This window comes from Mesocricetus auratus, unplaced genomic scaffold (genome assembly GCF_017639785.1).
Source record: "Mesocricetus auratus isolate SY011 unplaced genomic scaffold, BCM_Maur_2.0 Super-Scaffold_100021, whole genome shotgun sequence".
Classification (NCBI taxonomy): domain Eukaryota; kingdom Metazoa; phylum Chordata; class Mammalia; order Rodentia; family Cricetidae; genus Mesocricetus; species Mesocricetus auratus.
In genome coordinates, this window is record NW_024429202.1 from 18,419,056 (window position 1) to 18,437,106 (window position 18,051).

Here is an 18,051-nt window from a genome sequence, read left to right on the forward strand (position 1 = left end):
GTGCTTATTCTGAAACAGAGGAGCAAAACACAGAGTAGTGCAGGCAATCAGGGAAAACTCAATTTTACTTATAAAATCAGTACTTGCCTAACACTACTAGAAGGACACATACCTGTTTTATGTGTGTGCGTGTGTGTGTTTCTGAGTTTCTGCTTCTTTTTTTCTCCCAGTATCATACTAAGAAGGTATAGATGTTTCTCTTTTATCTTTCAATCAAGATTTTACTTCATTATTGGAAAAAATATGATCAGTAGTTTCAAAGAGATCATACTGTTGAAAACTCATTTCTGAGGATATTCTTTCTATTAAAAGCCTTTTAATTCCGGGAACATACTTGATGGGAGTAGAGAACTGACTTTCAAAAGTTGCCCTGTGACCTCCTGTGTGCACCGCTCACACATGAACACACACTGTCCCCAGATTAAATAATACATAAACTGTATTTATAGTCACCAGTCATCATTATAAGCTTCCAGTTAACTTTTTCTATCTGATTCATGTTGTGGAGCACAAATAAAAAAAGACACATCAATGCTTACTGAATTAAAGCTTTCTGAACCTTTAGCCCACTCATCTTATTTCTGTTATCCTAAATTATGGGAGAAAAAATCTAGATCTTATACATGACATCCATTTAGTTTCCATTCAATAAACCATTAGTGACAGTTTGGAGTCTTAATATTATGACACTGCTCTCCGGGTATACCCTGACCAGTCAACACATGTCTTAAATTGTGGCTTTCAAAACTCAACATATTATGTTAGAAATGGTCCTACACAGAACAGAAAGCAAGGCTATAACCTACACACACACACACACACACACACACACACACACACACACGCACGCACGCACACACACACACACACACACACCATGCTGTTTGGGATGCTAAAGTTTTCTTCTATTAGTGTAATTTGCTTCTAAAAATGTATTTGCACATACTGATTTTGTAACCAAGTATAAGCGCTACTAATATTTTCTTTCAAAGGAAAGAATTATATTTCCAATTCTTTTTCAAATTAGTCAAATTTAAGTTATAATGAGCTTTACAAAAAAGCTAAACAATTTAGAAATTATCTCCCTAGTGAAATTAGGGAGACAGAGACTTTTGTAGGATCTTATAAAAATCTGGGGTCCTGTGAAATTGATAATATCTTTTTAAGTGAGCCTGTCAACATCAAAGATTTGGGCTTATTATACTGTCAAATATAGGTTAAAGACAGTCTCAATAAATTTGAAACCGAAAAACCATGGTAGGAGAATCAAGACATTTAACTTGAATCATCTACTGACAGATCTGATGTGTGGTAATTGATACCTACAACGAGCAGTCCACCAAGTGAAAGAAGACTTAAGACATAGAGCACAATGCTATCAGCCAACTCCTCGTTGAGGACAGTTAGATACCAGTCACTGCAAACCATTTCCTGTCCAGAGAAGTCCTCGTGATGAGTAATTTATAGTGTGACTCCATATCAGTTACCTCTTCTAGAGCTTAGCTGTGCTAAAGCCAGCAGTTTTAGCCTTGCAGTAAACGATCATGGAGCCTTGGAGGATGAAAAATTCCTGAAGATAATAAAACAAACAAACAAAAATCTAAGGAGATTTTTCAATTTGAGACTGGGTGGAAAGAAAGCCAGATAATGAAGACTGGCTATGCTTAAGAGAGCAGGGAGGGCAGGTGACGAGGAAACTGGAAGCAAATTCTGTAGCTGTACACACTGTCCCTATTACATTTCATTCTAGGAAGCAGCACTTCTAAGTTTTGCTAGGTAGAGAGTCTTCTTCGCCCTACTTCCCTGTAGTTTGCTTCTGCATAAAAACTTGGGAGTTCTTAACAAAGCATGTTTCTTATTCATCCCTCAATATGAAGAGAGGAAGAGCTCCAGAGACCATGCCTCACCCTTTGCTCTTTAGGGTTCAGTCAGCGCTTGAAGCCACGCCCAAAGGGGTGTGGCCACTGTTACAGATGACAGGCAAGATGCTACTACATAGTTGTCTAGCAGCTGTGTTTTATTTCCCTCCTGTACTTTGGGGCTAAGTTTCCTGGAGTTCTGCATAATTCAGCTAGCACTTATGAAGATTCTGTCAGTGACACCCATCCTCTGATTGTTCAAAAGTAGGTGTCACAGAAATGAGATAGACAATGATTCTTTCGATTCCAGGAGCTCCCAGGGATATAGATGCACAAATACTGGTGATGTAAACAAAATACTGTGTGAGGAGAACGGAGGAACTTCCAGATTTGCCTACTGTACCAAAAGGTTTCATTAAAAAATAATAAAGCTGGATGAACTTTGATTGTGGTAATCTGTAGTGATGTCGATGGTGATAAAAGATCAAAATATCAATTGTCTGAATTCATCTTCAATTTTCAAATTCACCTGACAGCTTTACCTAATATCTTATACTGGTGCAAATGGCCCCGGCTTGGTTGGCTGAAAGATGGTTCTGATGGAGCCACTTCAAAAAAACTGTGCTATCAGAAGTCACAGATGTCTGAAACAATAGCAGTCGCATCTTTAAATCCACTTTTTGTTATTAGTGATCTCCACCAAGAATAATGTAATCAGAAACTAAGCTATGTAAAAAATCAATTGTGATCTTTTGCCAGGTGATATTTTAGCATCTATATACTACGTACCAAGTACATGTTAAACCCAAAAAGGGACACTAGCAGACTGGGTTCCTGAAATCTGGCTAACTGTTTGGTAAATAAAAGTCAAGTGCTTGGGTGCCAGATACGCTGCATGTGTCGAGCTTGTCGTCCATCTGTTGCGGTCTCTGCCAACTGCTCTACTTGGGATGTGAGTGGAAGGCATTAGAAGGGAATAGGAAACCATTAAGAAATATGGTCAGCTGCAGAGTGAGCAGGTTTCTTTTTCCTATCCCTCTATTAACTCTGTCTTTATTACATTCCTGCTCATTGCAGTGATACATTGTATCCATATACACCTCCTGATAAGGCAAGGACAAGCCACTCCACACCAAAGCCAGAGTTTTTCACCAATTAAGTTTTAGCCTTGAGACTTTAGCCAGTGAACCTAGAAAGTGGAGTAATGAAACTATGACTTTTTGTGGTCATTTTCTATAAATATTGGTTATTATAAGTATTCCAATGCTGTGGATTTGATAAGCTCTTCATTATTAAATATAGTTTTAAATACACAGGCATACAGATGGTTATTTTTTTGCAACAATATAAGTTGATTATATAGCTAGTTGATAACCCTGAAAACCATGAGTTTTAATGGAAAGGTGAAACCTAACCATATTGAGATGTAATTGTTTTTCTTACAGTACATTTTTGATTGGCAATACTTGATATATTTGTTTTAAAAAGTTCACATTTATTTTATCATCCTTTAAAAAAATCCTATTGTTCAACATGAGCTAAACAAGCATGATGATCAATAGGCATGCCAAACTGGACAGGGGAAAGCCCATGAGGCTTCAACCCTACACAAAGAACTACAAGCAACTAGGGAATGCCGAGAGCAGGAGAAATAGCCTCCCATCAGGTTATCCAATACCAAATGCCCAGCCTGAAAACATGAACACAAGTAACATCACACAGACTGCCAGGTTATATTTAGGAATATATCTATATATATGTATATATGTATATATATGTATGCATGTATATTCATATATATGCTTGGAATAGGAGCTTTTTAAAAAGCCATGAATTTACAGAGAGCAGGGAGGGGTATATGAAAGCATTTGGAGGGAGGAACCAGAAGTGAGAAATGTAATTATACTATAATCTAAAAAAGTTTTTTTTCTCGTTCGATAGTTATGTCCTTAGTTAGTGACTTCAGTTTCTGTATTAAATTGTTACATGCAAATGCATATTAATTTTTTTCTTAACTTAGAGAGAAACTGTGGAAATAAGCTTAATTCTGATTGTCCATGGAAAAATTAGGTAAAACCAGAAATGCAGAGAGGAAGCCAAAAGACTTAAACAAAAATTATTTTCACTAAATGCCTATAAGTTTCTTAGTCTCTGAGGCATTAGCGCCACATCTGGACCAGGCTACAGCAGACCTCATTAGGATTCACAGCCGCTACAGGGCTGGTCTGCACGTACATAAACTGAAACAGCATTTGCCTTCATTTCCTGGAGCTGCAGTATTCTCACAATGCCTTTTAAGGGAAAATTGAGATTCAAACGTCACCATCATTTCGTTCCCCAGCAGAAAAGAAATGTAAAGACAATGAATAGTGGATCAGCCTTGTTTGTGTTCATGCCAGAGTTTATGGAGAAAAGATCTGCCATCCAAAATCCCGTATAATGAGGGTAGTTTGGTTGCTTATTATGACAGGCAAATTAGCAACTGACCCATTGTGTTATTAGATGCAATTCTTCAGCATCTTAATGCATATGACTTTGGGGGGCGTGATGTAACTCAATAGTAGAGTACTTGACTGCATATGACATTTTGCCATTACAGATTACTTCAATAAGGTTATGGTACTAAGTTTAATGTCTTTGATAGTGAGTACTCTGTATGTATATGCACATGTGCCTCTGTGTGCATGGATATGCATCAAAATTGTATTTGGTGAAGGGCATAAAGGTAGACTTTGCCATGCTTGGTGTTCAAGACAAGCCAGAGCTCAGCCATGAGTGGGCTACTTCCCATGGAGGGCAGACTATAGATTTTTAACCTCACCTTTGGACACCTTGAAAACATTTGAAGTCTAATTTTGAATTTGGAAAATGAGCAAAATTAAACAGTCATATTTTTATAATTCTTATTTCTGGAGATAAAACTATAAAAATACTCTTATTTGGTGAATGAACTGGTTTTCAGTAATTTTTAGGATGTGGATACAATCTTCTGAAGGTGTTGGAGCTAGAAGATCTAACATTAAAGATGTTCATAGACTCAAAGATGAGGGGCACAGCACTCCCTGGAGCAGAACTTAGAGAGCAAACTTCACAATCCACTGGCTAAGCTGCAAGGCAAATAGATTTGCCATCTAAGTCAAACTGAGTGTGAAAGGAAATCTGGGTCTTTGGCAACATCCTCATGATGCATAGCAGGAAGGTTCGTTGGACAGAACTTCATCTCCTGACTCCACTCCTTGCTAGTCACGATCTAAGCTCAAAAACTCAATGAATATGAGCTAACAGGTCTGTAGGTATCGAATGAGTTCATGTAGAAGAGGCTCTTGGCAGTGTTTAGCACACAATATTTATTGCATAAGTGGATGTTTTTATCAACGTGGTAAAAGTTTGGAACTCTATGTGTAATTATTTTGAATTATTTCACTGGTTTGGAAACATAATTTTTTTTTGTAAAAGAAGCCAAAGACACAGAAGATTCTTGAGCTTTATTTTAACACTATTGCTAAATAAATTTTAGATTTCCTCAAGTGAGTTCTAATTAGTTTCATTTTTAAGTCAGAGCTGGTTGCAAGAACATTATCAAGCTGTATGCTTAAAATGCATCCTCTAGTTATCAAACATTTATGCCAGTCATTAAACTGTCTCTTACATGAACTTCTCATTTCATCACTAAGACAAATCAAAAGTGAGTCCAAGTATAATTTCCATTTGATAAAGGAGAAAGATTTGTACACTAGATCCCCAATCCAGGAAGCATAACTCTGCTGGCTTATTGTCAAGTACATAACTGATGACTAGTATTCACTCTCTACATACTCTAGAAGAAACAAAACTAATTTAATAACTGTTTTCTCCTGCTTGCATGGCAAAACATACCTTTAACCCCAGCACTCAGCAGACAGAGACCTGAGGATCTCTGAGTTTGAGGCCGGCCTGGTCTACTTAGTAAGTTCCAAGGCAGTCAGGGCTACAAGGTGAGACCCTGTCTCACAAAAGGGAAATAAAAAGGTTTCCTCCTTAGGAAAACGTTAATCATTTAGAAAACAAATTATTACTTTAGCATCATTTGGGTGCTGTTTTGATTACATTTTTACTTTCACACAAGTAAAATAGACATTATTAGGAAATAACCTTATTTTTAAAAACTATCTACGTCTCCCCCAAACAATGAGCATTGCCTGGTACATTAGAGAAGGGGGAAGTACAGCAGATTTTTGGACAAGAAAATGCAGGCAGTGAAAGTAAGTGTGGCTGCAGACCTGGATTTGCTAGCCCACTTTCACATCACACCATTTCCCACTTTAGAGGAGAAGGACAGAGTTGTGTCTGTATCAGTGTGTGTGGTGGGGGAAGGGGGGTATGAGCATGTATGTGGGTATGTGTATTCATGTGATCCTATGAATCCATGCTTTAATTTCTCCTGGAAACTAATTCATTCCTTCTACTCACTTACGTATTTATATACGCTTACAAAAAGTAACCAGGTTATTTGCTTATAGAATAGAACCAACAGCAGTTAGTTTACCACACTTAGGCAGAATTGTAGGTGTTATGGATCCATGTATGCAGACGGTTACTGTTTTATGATGTTTGACAGAAAGGCTGTGTGTATAGAGTGAGGAACGCCTACTCAGTGTCTGCACTGACTGATAAGGGTACTTTGGAAAAGAATATAATTAAATATTATAATTCTTCATCCTTAAAGTCCAAATGAGTCTATTTTCCAAAAGTACATTTGACAAAACAGTGCAACACAGGGTATTAATTTACTTCTGTCTCCACAGGGGGAAAAACGCTGCATTGGTTGAGTACCACTTTGTTCAGGGTCTTCACTTAAAATAATTACTACTGTCATTTCACCAAACTTCAAAGTGCAGGTGTATATTACAACAATAGAATTTGCATGTGAATAATTTAATTTATTACAATGTCATATTGGATGGAAATATACATTGAAACTGGTATGCAAATTCTGCTTAATCCTGTTCAGAATATGCCTCATTCTATAATCATGAGTCAGTTTCTGACTTAAATATAAAAAATGCGCCCTTTGAAAATAAAGTGTTTTGGGTGTATGCACTGTGGCATGTTGCCCACATTTTGTTGCAAGACGTTTCAACAAGTCATATTTTTTTTTTGTTTTTGACAGGAGTTTTAAGAACTTCTAATTTTAAGGAAAAAATTCAAATTATACCTAGAGGCAGTAACTAAGAGAAATCAGTAATGCTATTTAGGTGATATGGAAGACACCATATGTTCAATTGATGAAAACGGGGGAGGTGTAGCTGTGAAGATATGTGACTCTAATCATCTAATCACATAAGATATGTGAACTAATCATCCTCTTCAGAAATTTATTTACAAAATTCAAGACTTAAAAGATGGCTCAGCCACTAAAGGTTAAGCTCACAGCCCAAACACCCAAAATCAAATAAGGTATTCTCATTACAAAGCAATAGGAGTATTCCATCTGAAATATTTAACTATAGTATGAATCAAAATTTTTGAAATGTGACTGATATTTTTTCATTGGAGTCAAATATTTGCAATATATATCAACTGTTCATCAAATAAAATGACAGTGGCTTTCTTGTTATTTTTATTTTGCACATGCTCATTAGAATCATTTAAAATAAATGATAAACCTTGGATTATAGAAGTGAGAAAACGCTCTGTGGGTGGCAGTTCTTTTCCACGCATAAGTGTTAAATCTCTTTCACAGCTAAATAAAGTGAATTTAGAAGCAGAGCTGGCACCACCATTGACACAGACCCTGGGAAGAAGAGTGTGGTCGAAGATTGAGTGTTTCTATAGATACCGGGGCGATGCTAGCCACTAAGTAGGGTCTCTAAGCTGCATGAAAAGAGCTGCAACTGAAGCTGATAACTGTGTTCAGCTCCACCGGAAGCTGAGTGAGTCTGTAGCCTGTGAGGCTCTTGGAAGCGATTGAAGAAGCCTGGATGCAAAAGAAAGCTGCTCGAGACACCTGGGGGAGTCTTTGACGGACAGTTTTTCACGTTCTCAGAGCACTTGCCTTCTATTTACGAAAATGAATCATCAAGAGCAGGAGAGGCATGGCTAAGCTCACACTGTTGGACAAAGAAGAGTTATGACTGGTCCTTTACGCTGTACACCTTTTCAGTACACCATTTACCTATGCATCCCCAACCCCCCCCTTGTAAGACGAAGGCATAAATACTAGGCGGTTGGCACTCCTTACACTTCTATCAGGATAAAACAATACAAAGTAGAGAATACCTCAGTGACGGAACACGCATAACAAAGGGAGCCGCTTTCAAAATGGAGACCAGTCAAGAGGATAATGGTCTCGCCAGACCTGGGCTCAGTTCTCAGCCACAACCTAAGCTGTTTGGGCAATGATTCAACCTCACTAACTCTCAGTTTTTCCATCTGTAAAATGGCAATACTAATTCCCAACATGATTTTGTGAGGGTCAAATGTGAGAGCGCTAAAAGTCTCAGTGCTTGCACATGGTGAACAGGAAATTCGTATATTGGCTGTCATGATTTGAATGCTCAATTTGGTTTAAGTAGCTTTTACATAATGTGTTTAATTATTTTGAACTTTCATATAATAATATCAAAAACAAAGGATCCCAAGATTTGTAACTGAAATAATCAAAAAGGCCCATTTCATTTAAAAAATCTCTTCTCCGGCACCAGCTGTGATGTCAGACTGTCCCGTGAAAGGTAGATGGACAGACATTCCGCTGAGACACAAATGATTTACTCTGTGGACGTTTTGAGGACCTGTCAGACATTATTCTCCTTCCAAAAAGCAACTAGATTATATAAATAATTTAGTCATGAATTTCCAAGTCAGGAAGCCTATTTTCCCTTTGACAGAAAAACACAGTCACCTGACAAATTCATTTATATAATTATCTAAAAGACGCATCCAAGAGACCAGAAAACACTGCAGCTAAGTTTGAGCTTGTCAAAGGGAAGACAAATCTTGACACATGGGTTATTGCTTATGATCTGATTGCATACTGAGAGGTCAAGGGCAGTCAGCATCTCCCCTGTTCAGTACTTTCCTGTCTCTCCAGGTAGTTTCTTAGGACTCCTGAAACTCTCACACAGCCTCTGACGTAGGTGTTCTCTATCTCCTTCTAGGAGTGATATCCCAGGCAGCCATTGATCCTAGTCTTCATTTCTCCTAAACGTGCAGCAATATGCTTCCCATGGACACTTAGTAAAGGTTAGTCATTGGAATCTGCTCAGTGGGGACCCATCAGTGGATGAGGGTGTGCCTTTCTTAGGTATCTGGAGAAAAGAGGAATGGGTAAGGCTAGCAAGCTGCTGGGACATATGCCTGCTTCACAGCGTTGTTTAGAATGTAGAGGTACAGAGACTCGCTGCTCTAGATTTCTCAGAATTCCCTAACATCGTAATCGCAGAAGGAGACTCAAATGCCGACAGGACTCTAGTTTACAGAGATCTTCATCTCAGTTGAGCTTTTGAAAGCCTTTTTGACATGTGTTTATGGGAAATATGAGGTGTAAAAATCGTTTTAAGTCACTTTTGAACTGATCCCTTTATCCCAAGAGTATTAGTTGTGTGCACATTACCGGTTCTCCTTTGTCCCCTTTATTCCCATTGTAACCAGGAGTTCTTGGTGATCCCGCTTCCTCCTGAGGGAAAAAAATGAATGCCTGTGTCAAAATCACTCTCTTCCATTGTTCTGAAGCCAAATCTGCCTGCCTGCCTATCTATCTATCTATCTATCTATCTATCTATCTATCTATCTATCTATCTATCCATCCATCCATATATCATCTATATATAGTCTACCTGCATACCTACCTACAAATCTACCTATCACTTATTTACCTGCCTGTTTTTAAAACAGACCTAATGACTTCCATGAGCATAAAAAGGATTTTCATGGAGGTCTGCCGGCCCAGCATCACCAATCAAAGAAATAAAGGTTTAGATGAAGCTAATTAATTGAATATGCCTCACAGAGACAATTAATTAATAGAAAAGAGGAGGCTGGTTTGAAATGTGTGGATGCTGCACAAATATAGTGATCAGACAGAAAGGGGGAAGTACTATGCAGAGTGTTTTTCTGTCTTTGTTGAAAATCTGGCACTTTTCCTCCAGCACCAAATTCTCAAACTGCAGCCAGTTCCTAGCGTGTACTGTGTACACACTCTCCCTGAACTGTAGCCTGTTCCTAGCATTTATATATACTTCATACTTCCCTGTCATACAGCGTTTTTATCCTCAACATTTTCTGTTAATTGTAACTTTCATTCATTGGCAGGAAAGCAAAAGAGACCCACAGCCAAACATTAGACAGAGCTGGGGAACCCTGAGGAAGAGTTGGGGGAAGGATTGTAAGAGCCAGAGGGGCCAAGGACATCAGAATCAACTAACTGGCTCATAGGGGCTCACAGAGACCGAATAACAAACAGGGAGCCTGCAAGGGTCTGACCTTGGCCCTTTGCATATATGTTATAGTTGTGTAGCTTGGTCTTCTTAGGACTCCTAACAGTGAGAGCAGGGGCTGTCTCACACTCTTTTGATGACCTTGGAGATCCTGTTTCTCACTTCTGGTTTGTCTTGTCCAACCTTAACATGAGGAGAGATGCCTAGTCTTACTGCAATTTCATATGCCATGTTTGATTGGCATTCCTGGGAAGCCTGCCCTTTTCTGAAACTGAATGGATGGGGGATGGGGCAGAGGAGAGGTGGGGGGAGGGGAATTAGAGAACTGGAAGGAGAGGAGGGAAGGGAAATTGTGGTCAGGAAGTAAAAAAATATGATGATAATACCTCAAAAAAGGAAAGCAAAAATCCAAGCAATGAATCTTAGATTCATTTTTTCTGACCTGCTTTGGTGATTGTTTGTTTGTGAGAGTTGGAGGAAAAAGAACCTTCTGTAGACCACAGGCCTCAGTCAAGGAGTCCAGAGCACTGTGAGGAGTGACCTTCATTGTGTACATATGAAAGCTAGCATACCTTGTTCGGAATGCACTGGCACGGGTCTTTAAGTTCCTGGTTTCCCGGCAGATATGAAGATATTCTACCAGTGTGAGAGGTCACCCAGGATGGGGTAGTACTTCCAAAGTTGTCTTGTTCAGAACACTAAAATCCCCAAAGAGAATTTAGAAAATGATGTCAGTTCTTGAAGCTAGCTCCCATCAAACCAGAGATAGTTGCTTGCCAATCATACTTGTTTCTTATTAACCAAGCTCTGTCATCCATGAATGAAAAATTATCACACTTTTGCTCTATCACTAAAACTCCAGCATATTTAATCACACTAACAACACACAAAGAGTATATGAAAACAGATTATTTTAGTGAAAAATTCTAATTACATTAGTGACCTTATGATAAGTATAATAATATTGTACATTTAAATTAATGACATAAAAGACTTTACATAAGGAAAATGTGAATAGTATCTGGCAAACAAAAGTTTAAAATCATATACATTTAATTGGTAAAATATAGGTACAACAACAAGCTGGTTATAACTGTTAGTAAAGCTGAAAATGATGTCTTTTTGCACTCTAAGATTACAATTATTTAATCAAAGTATATACTATTCTTCTCCATTGTCCTCCAAAAACAATGTAAAAATGGAGGATACTGAGCACACTGAAGAACATAAAGTTTGATTATAAATTGACAGAATCCTCCCCCCAACTACCACCAGTTGAGTTCAAGGGGCAGGAGAGACAGCAATTAAAATCCATGACTGCTTTTGCAGAGAACCCAAGTTCCGTTCTCAGCACCTATATCTGGGGACTTAATCTCAGCTCTAGCCTCTGATGCGCTTTTCTAATCTTCTGCAACTGTCCCCAAAGCCGATATGCAGATATCTACACAGAAACACACATACACACACACACATGCACGCACGCACGTATGCACACATGCATGCATGCCCACACATCACATATACATACCTAACTAAAATAAATATTTCATAATATAGAGGAAAAAAATTCACGAGGCGATTCTAAACACAATGACTCTTCTTGACACCCGATAGCACACTGGTCCTGTGATTAACTCTTTATTTTCAGCTTCAGTGAAGGGTAAACAACAGGTGGAAGCACACACCAGTTGCTTTGTACGCTACAAATTATACATGAGTGGACAAACACTTTTCAAGTTATGTATATAAAAGATTCTCAGTGGTTTTCTTCTATGGTGTGAGACCATGACGGATTATCTATATTTGTTCTTGTGTCTGATATTTATTTACTTCTTGTATTTACTTTCTAAAATAAGAATTCATAAATTGTTCTTTAATAGAACTCTAACACTTTTATTTATTTATTTATTTTTGGTTTTTACGAGACAGGGTTTCTCTGTATTGTTTTGGAGGCTGTCGGTCCAGCTTGGCCTCAAACTCACAGAGATCCGCCTGCCTCTGCCTCCTGAGTGCTGGGATTAAAGGCGTGTGCCACCACCGCCCGGGCAAGAATATTACATTTACAGATATCAAAACATCACATATTACTTTTAAATGGAAGAAAATGGTTATTTTAGGATCCCTAATATGATACAATCATAATGTCTTTTTTAATTTAAATTAGAAACAAGCTTGTTTTACAAGTGAATCCCAGTTCCCTCTCCTTCCCCTCCTCCCCTGCCCCATCCTTTTCTGCTCCCCAAGGAGGGTGAGGCCTTCCATGAGGGATCTTCAAAGTCTGTAATATCATTTGGATAAGGGCCTAGGACCTCCCCCGGGTGTCTAGGTGGAAAGAATATCCCTCCAAGTGGAATGGGCTCCCAAAGTCAATTCCTATGCTAGGGATAAATACTGATCCACTACCAGAGGCCCCACAGATTGCCCAGGCCTCCCTTAAAACAAACTATTGGGATAATAAAACTTTCATGATTAAAGGTATAGGCTCAGGCAGCCTTGGTATTCCAAGTCTTTAGATTGGCATTCAAGCTATCTTTTTAGGTATTTATAGAAAGATATTTGGCAAGCTTTCACTTCTCTTGGAATGAGATCCATAAACTGGGTTTGAGATGTGCTTTGTATGGCCAAGTTATATAAGCAAGACATAGTATTTGAAAGACGTGGAGTTATTTGGCGAGATTTTCACTCTACTACTCAAACTGCATGGGAGAAGTTATTTGAGTTTTTGAATTAACAATTACTGATTAAAGTTTCATATAGACTCCGGAGCAAGCATAGATATTTGGGGAAATTTAAGACCCAAAGAAACAGAACTTTAAATCTTGGGCTTATGTTTTTTTCCGGTGTTCTTTTGGTGAAGTTTTTAGGGTTATTCCTTTCACAGCCTTTACTTCGTAGTTAACAAATCAGCAAGAGGTTCTGGTGTATGGTGATTTGAAAGAGAAATGATCCTGAAGGGCTAGAATCATTTGACACTTGGTCCCCAGTATGTGGTGATGTTTGAGGAGGTGGTGGTGCTGCCTTGCTGGAGGAAGTACCTTACAGCACAGGGCTTTAAGGGTTCAAAGCCTTGCCCTGCTTTCTGTTCATTCTCTCCACTTCGTGTGTGAGACTGAAGATGTGATCGCTCAACTCCCTGCTCTACCTGCCTTCAGCCAGGCATACCCTCCCCCACCGCCACTATGGACTCTTTCTTTGGAACCATAAGCTAAAAAAATAAAACATGATTTCTCCCATAAGTCACCTTTGCTCGTGGTATTTTATCAGAGCAGTGGAAAACAAACTAATGCATGCTTTGACAATTATTTGCTAACAATGTGCTAGGTGTAAATGAATTTGAAAGTAAATCCTCTGTTGCTGTCTAATTTGTACTTCAGTCAAGTAAAAGCAAATGTTACATTTATAAAATGCAACGGTATGGACCACTGTTACAGTGAGATGCAGGAAACACTGATTTTTTTTCTTGGAATGAAGTACGTGGATATGGGAGTAATGGTTATTCAGCGAGGTAGAGAATATTTAACAAGGGAGACTAATCAAGGTGGTTGTTATTTTGTTGTTAACAGGGAATCACTTAGGACTCTGAGTAAAAGATGGTTAGATGGGGACTCTGTTCATGTCAGTCAGTCTTTTTCCTTAGTTCAGTGTCTACTAGATCCATGGTTAAAAGCACACATTTACTATAAGGAAACAAATGAACATATAATTCAGTGATTTAGAGATCAGTACCATTCTTTTGATATGTCAAGGAAAAGGGCATGTGTTAGAAAGGCATTTGGCATCATGCTGTTTAAGCTAGGCAGAACGGAAAAGTGGACTTGGCAATGATGGGGAAAAGAAAAAAGGAATGGAATGTGTCACAAAGCAAAACTAGACAAGACATATGGATTGACTAATCTCAAGGAGAAAGGCCTGACTTTAATGTGGCCAGCACCTCCTATTAGCTGGTGCCTCAGGTGAAACGGGGAAGATGAAAATCTTCTTCGAGTTCTATTGAGTCCAACAGGAGAACAAATCATCATCAAATCTCAGTATACACCCCGGTGGTTGAAGTTCGGGCAGGTACTTAGAAGGGCTCCCTACTGGGAATAAATTATCCACCTAGATTCAGCTGAGATACTTCATAGTGCCCCACACATAGAATCTACAGACCATGAATTAAAAGATAACTAGCATTTGTTTGTGTTTCACTTTGCGAGAAAATTAGCCTACCTTAGGAGTTGCTATGTCACAACATGATTCTTCAGCTAAAAAGTTTGCATTGCAGGAGATTATGAGTTGGTGAAGTTCAATCTGTGAAAAGTAAGCAGTAACATACATCATTGGCTTTGAGAATCAAAATTAGGCATTATGAGCTATAGCAATTTATATAGAAATGAAAGGAAAATTAATATAAATGATAGGTACATGCTTATAGTGTTTAATTTCAATTTATGATTTATTACTTTAAGGATCATTTGAGAACCAGTCAGCTACACAGGAAGATATCCAGACAGGAAATGAGTTAATGAAACAGTTAGCTGACTGTCTCAAGCAATAAAAATGAAATGTTGAATTAAGGAACTATAAAGACAAATATCTAATTAGAGATATATTGCTATGTACTACAATATAATACTATCCAAAATGACACTTAAAAGTAAAGCTTTACAGGAAGGAGGTCAAAGGTGTGAACATTAAATGGAAAAGGCTTTCTCCTTAGGTCCAAATGTCCTATTTGAGGTATGAAGTAAGTGTGCCAGTAAAGTCAAAGAAGAAATTTAGTTTTTACTGTGTTTAATAAGACCCACTGATTTTATATTAGTACAATCCTGAACAAGACTTGAAAACTGAACCGAGTGGCACTGGGTGGCTTTGCTGGAAGCAGAGTGTTACCTTGCGACTAACTTGAGTTATACATAGTGTTCCAGAGCAGTCTGGACTGCCCAGAGCAATCCTGTGTCAATAGCACTAAACCAAATGATTCACAGTTTTTGTTTCTGTTTTAACAAATGATTCTTCTATTCGCAGAAGATTCATTGTTGTTTTGTTTTTTGTTTGTTTGTTTTTGGCATTTAGACAGATGGAAGTACTTCATGTAAATGATAACCATACCTCTAATGGAGAGATCAGAACAACCGTCTAGGAAATGGTAATCAGTACTTACTATTGATAAACCATCAATACGGTAAATGCTTAAGTCAGCTCCTTTAATTCCTAGACACTGAAATATTAAGGAATACTGTATAGCAGCAGGCACTGACTGGAGCTTTTAAATTAGCATACGGTTGTAAATTTAGGGATATAGTCAACAAACAAGTACACACAGACTTGTTACATAGCATGAGTCAGATTTAATACTCTCCACCTCTTTGTTCACCCCTTTCTTCTTTCCCCTTCTTTATGGTTCCTTATTGCCAGTGTGACAGATCTTGGTTATGCATTAATTTGAAATTAATTTGGAGTTACTTTGAAGCTAATAAATAGGTATTTTGTATAGAAAAATCAAATTATGACATTGTCGGAGTTTATCTGTGGTCATAGAAAACAGACATCTGGCTAGCTAATTGTGAATCTCTCACTTTCCCCATCCTATACACACAGCCGAAATCAGGAGGGGTGTTACAGTGCTCACTGGACTGAGATGAACAAAATTTATCAGGTCATAGAAGGCACTGGGTATTCTAGAGAACTTGCGGATTCATGAGCACCCTCAGGTCTGTGGGTGACACAAAAATGTGCAAGTAGATGAGATTTGGCAATTTATATTTAGCGGCATTTTACAAAGGCTATCGAGATGAGTTTTCACTGGAAAAGTTTAAGTACCTTACTTAGTCTAATGAAGTATTTGGTGATAGAATACAAATTATGCAAAATTAATATGGAAAATTATAATTAACCAGTGTTGCTTACAACTGAAGTTTATTCAATCACTGTTATCAAAATAATGGTAAGACGGGCTGACAGGAGGACTCAGTGTTAAGAGCCTCTGCTCTGCCATTGTGACCTCCTGAGTTCTAATTCCCAGTTCCCACGGGGAAAAAAATCTAACATGGTTGTGCTTGCCTTTACGTAGTCCTTCTGTCACAGGTAGAGACAGGTAGCCCTGACTGCTCACTGCCCAGCAAGCCTACCTGAAACAAGACCTATGTGCGACAAGATCTGCCCTGATTTTATCTCAGGACAGGAAATGATTGCAGAAGAATTCCTGTTCTGCCCTCACATGTACCTGCACAGCAAACCCCTCTGCACTCTCACATGCATTCATCACATATAAATACACTACACACTAACCCCACACACATATGCACCATGTAATGGAAATCATATCACATGTCACTCTGTGCTCAGCACTGTGTATGTGTCACTTAACTAAAGATACATTATCATTTCTAAAGGATTATGATTTAATATTTGATACTTATATTTATAGTCATAGATGAGTGCATACCCTTTTGGCAGATAATGGTTCATAAGAGAATCATGACAGGTAAAATGTAGAAAACAAATGAGTATGGAGTGCTAATCCCTAAATGTGACATCTAAACCAAACGTGTCCCAAGACTCAGGGATGATCATGAAACAAGTGGCAGAAATATGGTGGGAACCACAGGTTGGGGAGGAGTGCTGTGACTTATGTTCTAGAATGGTGGGGCTGCTGCATACATGAACTCACAGGGATTCTAACTGCCCAATGAAGCCCCACCACTAGATCAGGAACTACTGGTGGCTAATGGCAGGAAAGCTAGTTTCCTTCAGGAATCTGGCTCCTGAAAGACCACCCATGATTCGAATTTAAAGAATAGATGCTGAAGTTTTCGCGCAACTGTTGTTAGGAATACAGTATGTACCTGACCGAAAGACAATAAATATCAAATTCACCAACCAGAAAGAGAAACATTAAGACTATACTTTAGAGGTTGAGTCAGATATCAGAAGTTAAGAGCACTAGGTGACTTTTACAGGGCACCTGTTGTTTCTAGCACTCATGGCAGCTTATAACCATCTTCAACTGCAGTGGCAGGGGATCCGAGGCCTCCTTCTGGCTGTTAAAGTCACAGGGAATGGACATGGTGCATATTATGTATGTGCAAGCAAAACACTCACACATAGTATAACTAAATCTACTGAGCACTACATTTGCAATAAACATGTTTTCAAGTGATTGGATGGACAGTAACATGCTTATTTGTTTATTATTAATATCTTTACAACATAATTTTGAACTGTAAATGAAAATAAATGTTGTATCCAGCTAAAATATGTAGGCTGTATCTTTAAAAAAATACATGGAGATACTGATGCCATTCTCCAGTACCATTGCAAGAACCCCCTCTTGAACCATGGTACAAATCCTACGCTATTACAATGAGCAACTCCACCAAATCTATTTTGTAAGCAAAGATACTAACAAATTTATGTGTCCACACTGGGATTCTCTGACTCAAGCCAGTGTACTCACCCTGTGGTCCCAACCCATCCCCAGGACAGGCTGCCCTGTTCTGCCTGTACCTGTACTCCTGGTTATTTCTGACCACAGGTCTTGACAGTCCTGTATTTCTGATCTGCTCACACACAGTCTCAAAGAGAAAAAGGCTTTCAAAATCATATTTCCTTGACTATGTATCGGTATCTAGATATTTTTCTCCTAAATGTGTATTTGCACAGAATTTTATTTCTGAAATGCAATTTCATTGTCAGCACTTTGTGCTTACAGTGTTGGCACTTATTCCTGTAATCTACATTCAGATTTTTTAAGACTTTCTCATCATTTTACCCATAAGAAAATATTTAGTCAGATC

General features: G+C 38.4%; 1 protein-coding gene across 4 annotated transcripts in view; it reads right to left on the reverse strand.

Moving 5' to 3' along the window:
* Col19a1 (collagen type XIX alpha 1 chain) overlaps positions 1–18,051 on the reverse strand; it is a 313,664-nt gene that overhangs the window by 234,208 nt on the left and 61,405 nt on the right. For all 4 annotated transcript variants that reach the window (XM_013125565.2, XM_040729471.1, XM_040729472.1 and 1 more), the window contains exons 7-9: positions 14,483–14,563; positions 10,846–10,971; positions 9,451–9,513 (exon numbers count right to left, since the gene is read on the reverse strand). In XM_013125565.2, the coding sequence (XP_012981019.1) occupies positions 9,451–9,513; positions 10,846–10,971; positions 14,483–14,563 (270 nt within the window). The remainder of the gene's footprint in view (positions 1–9,450; positions 9,514–10,845; positions 10,972–14,482; positions 14,564–18,051) is intronic.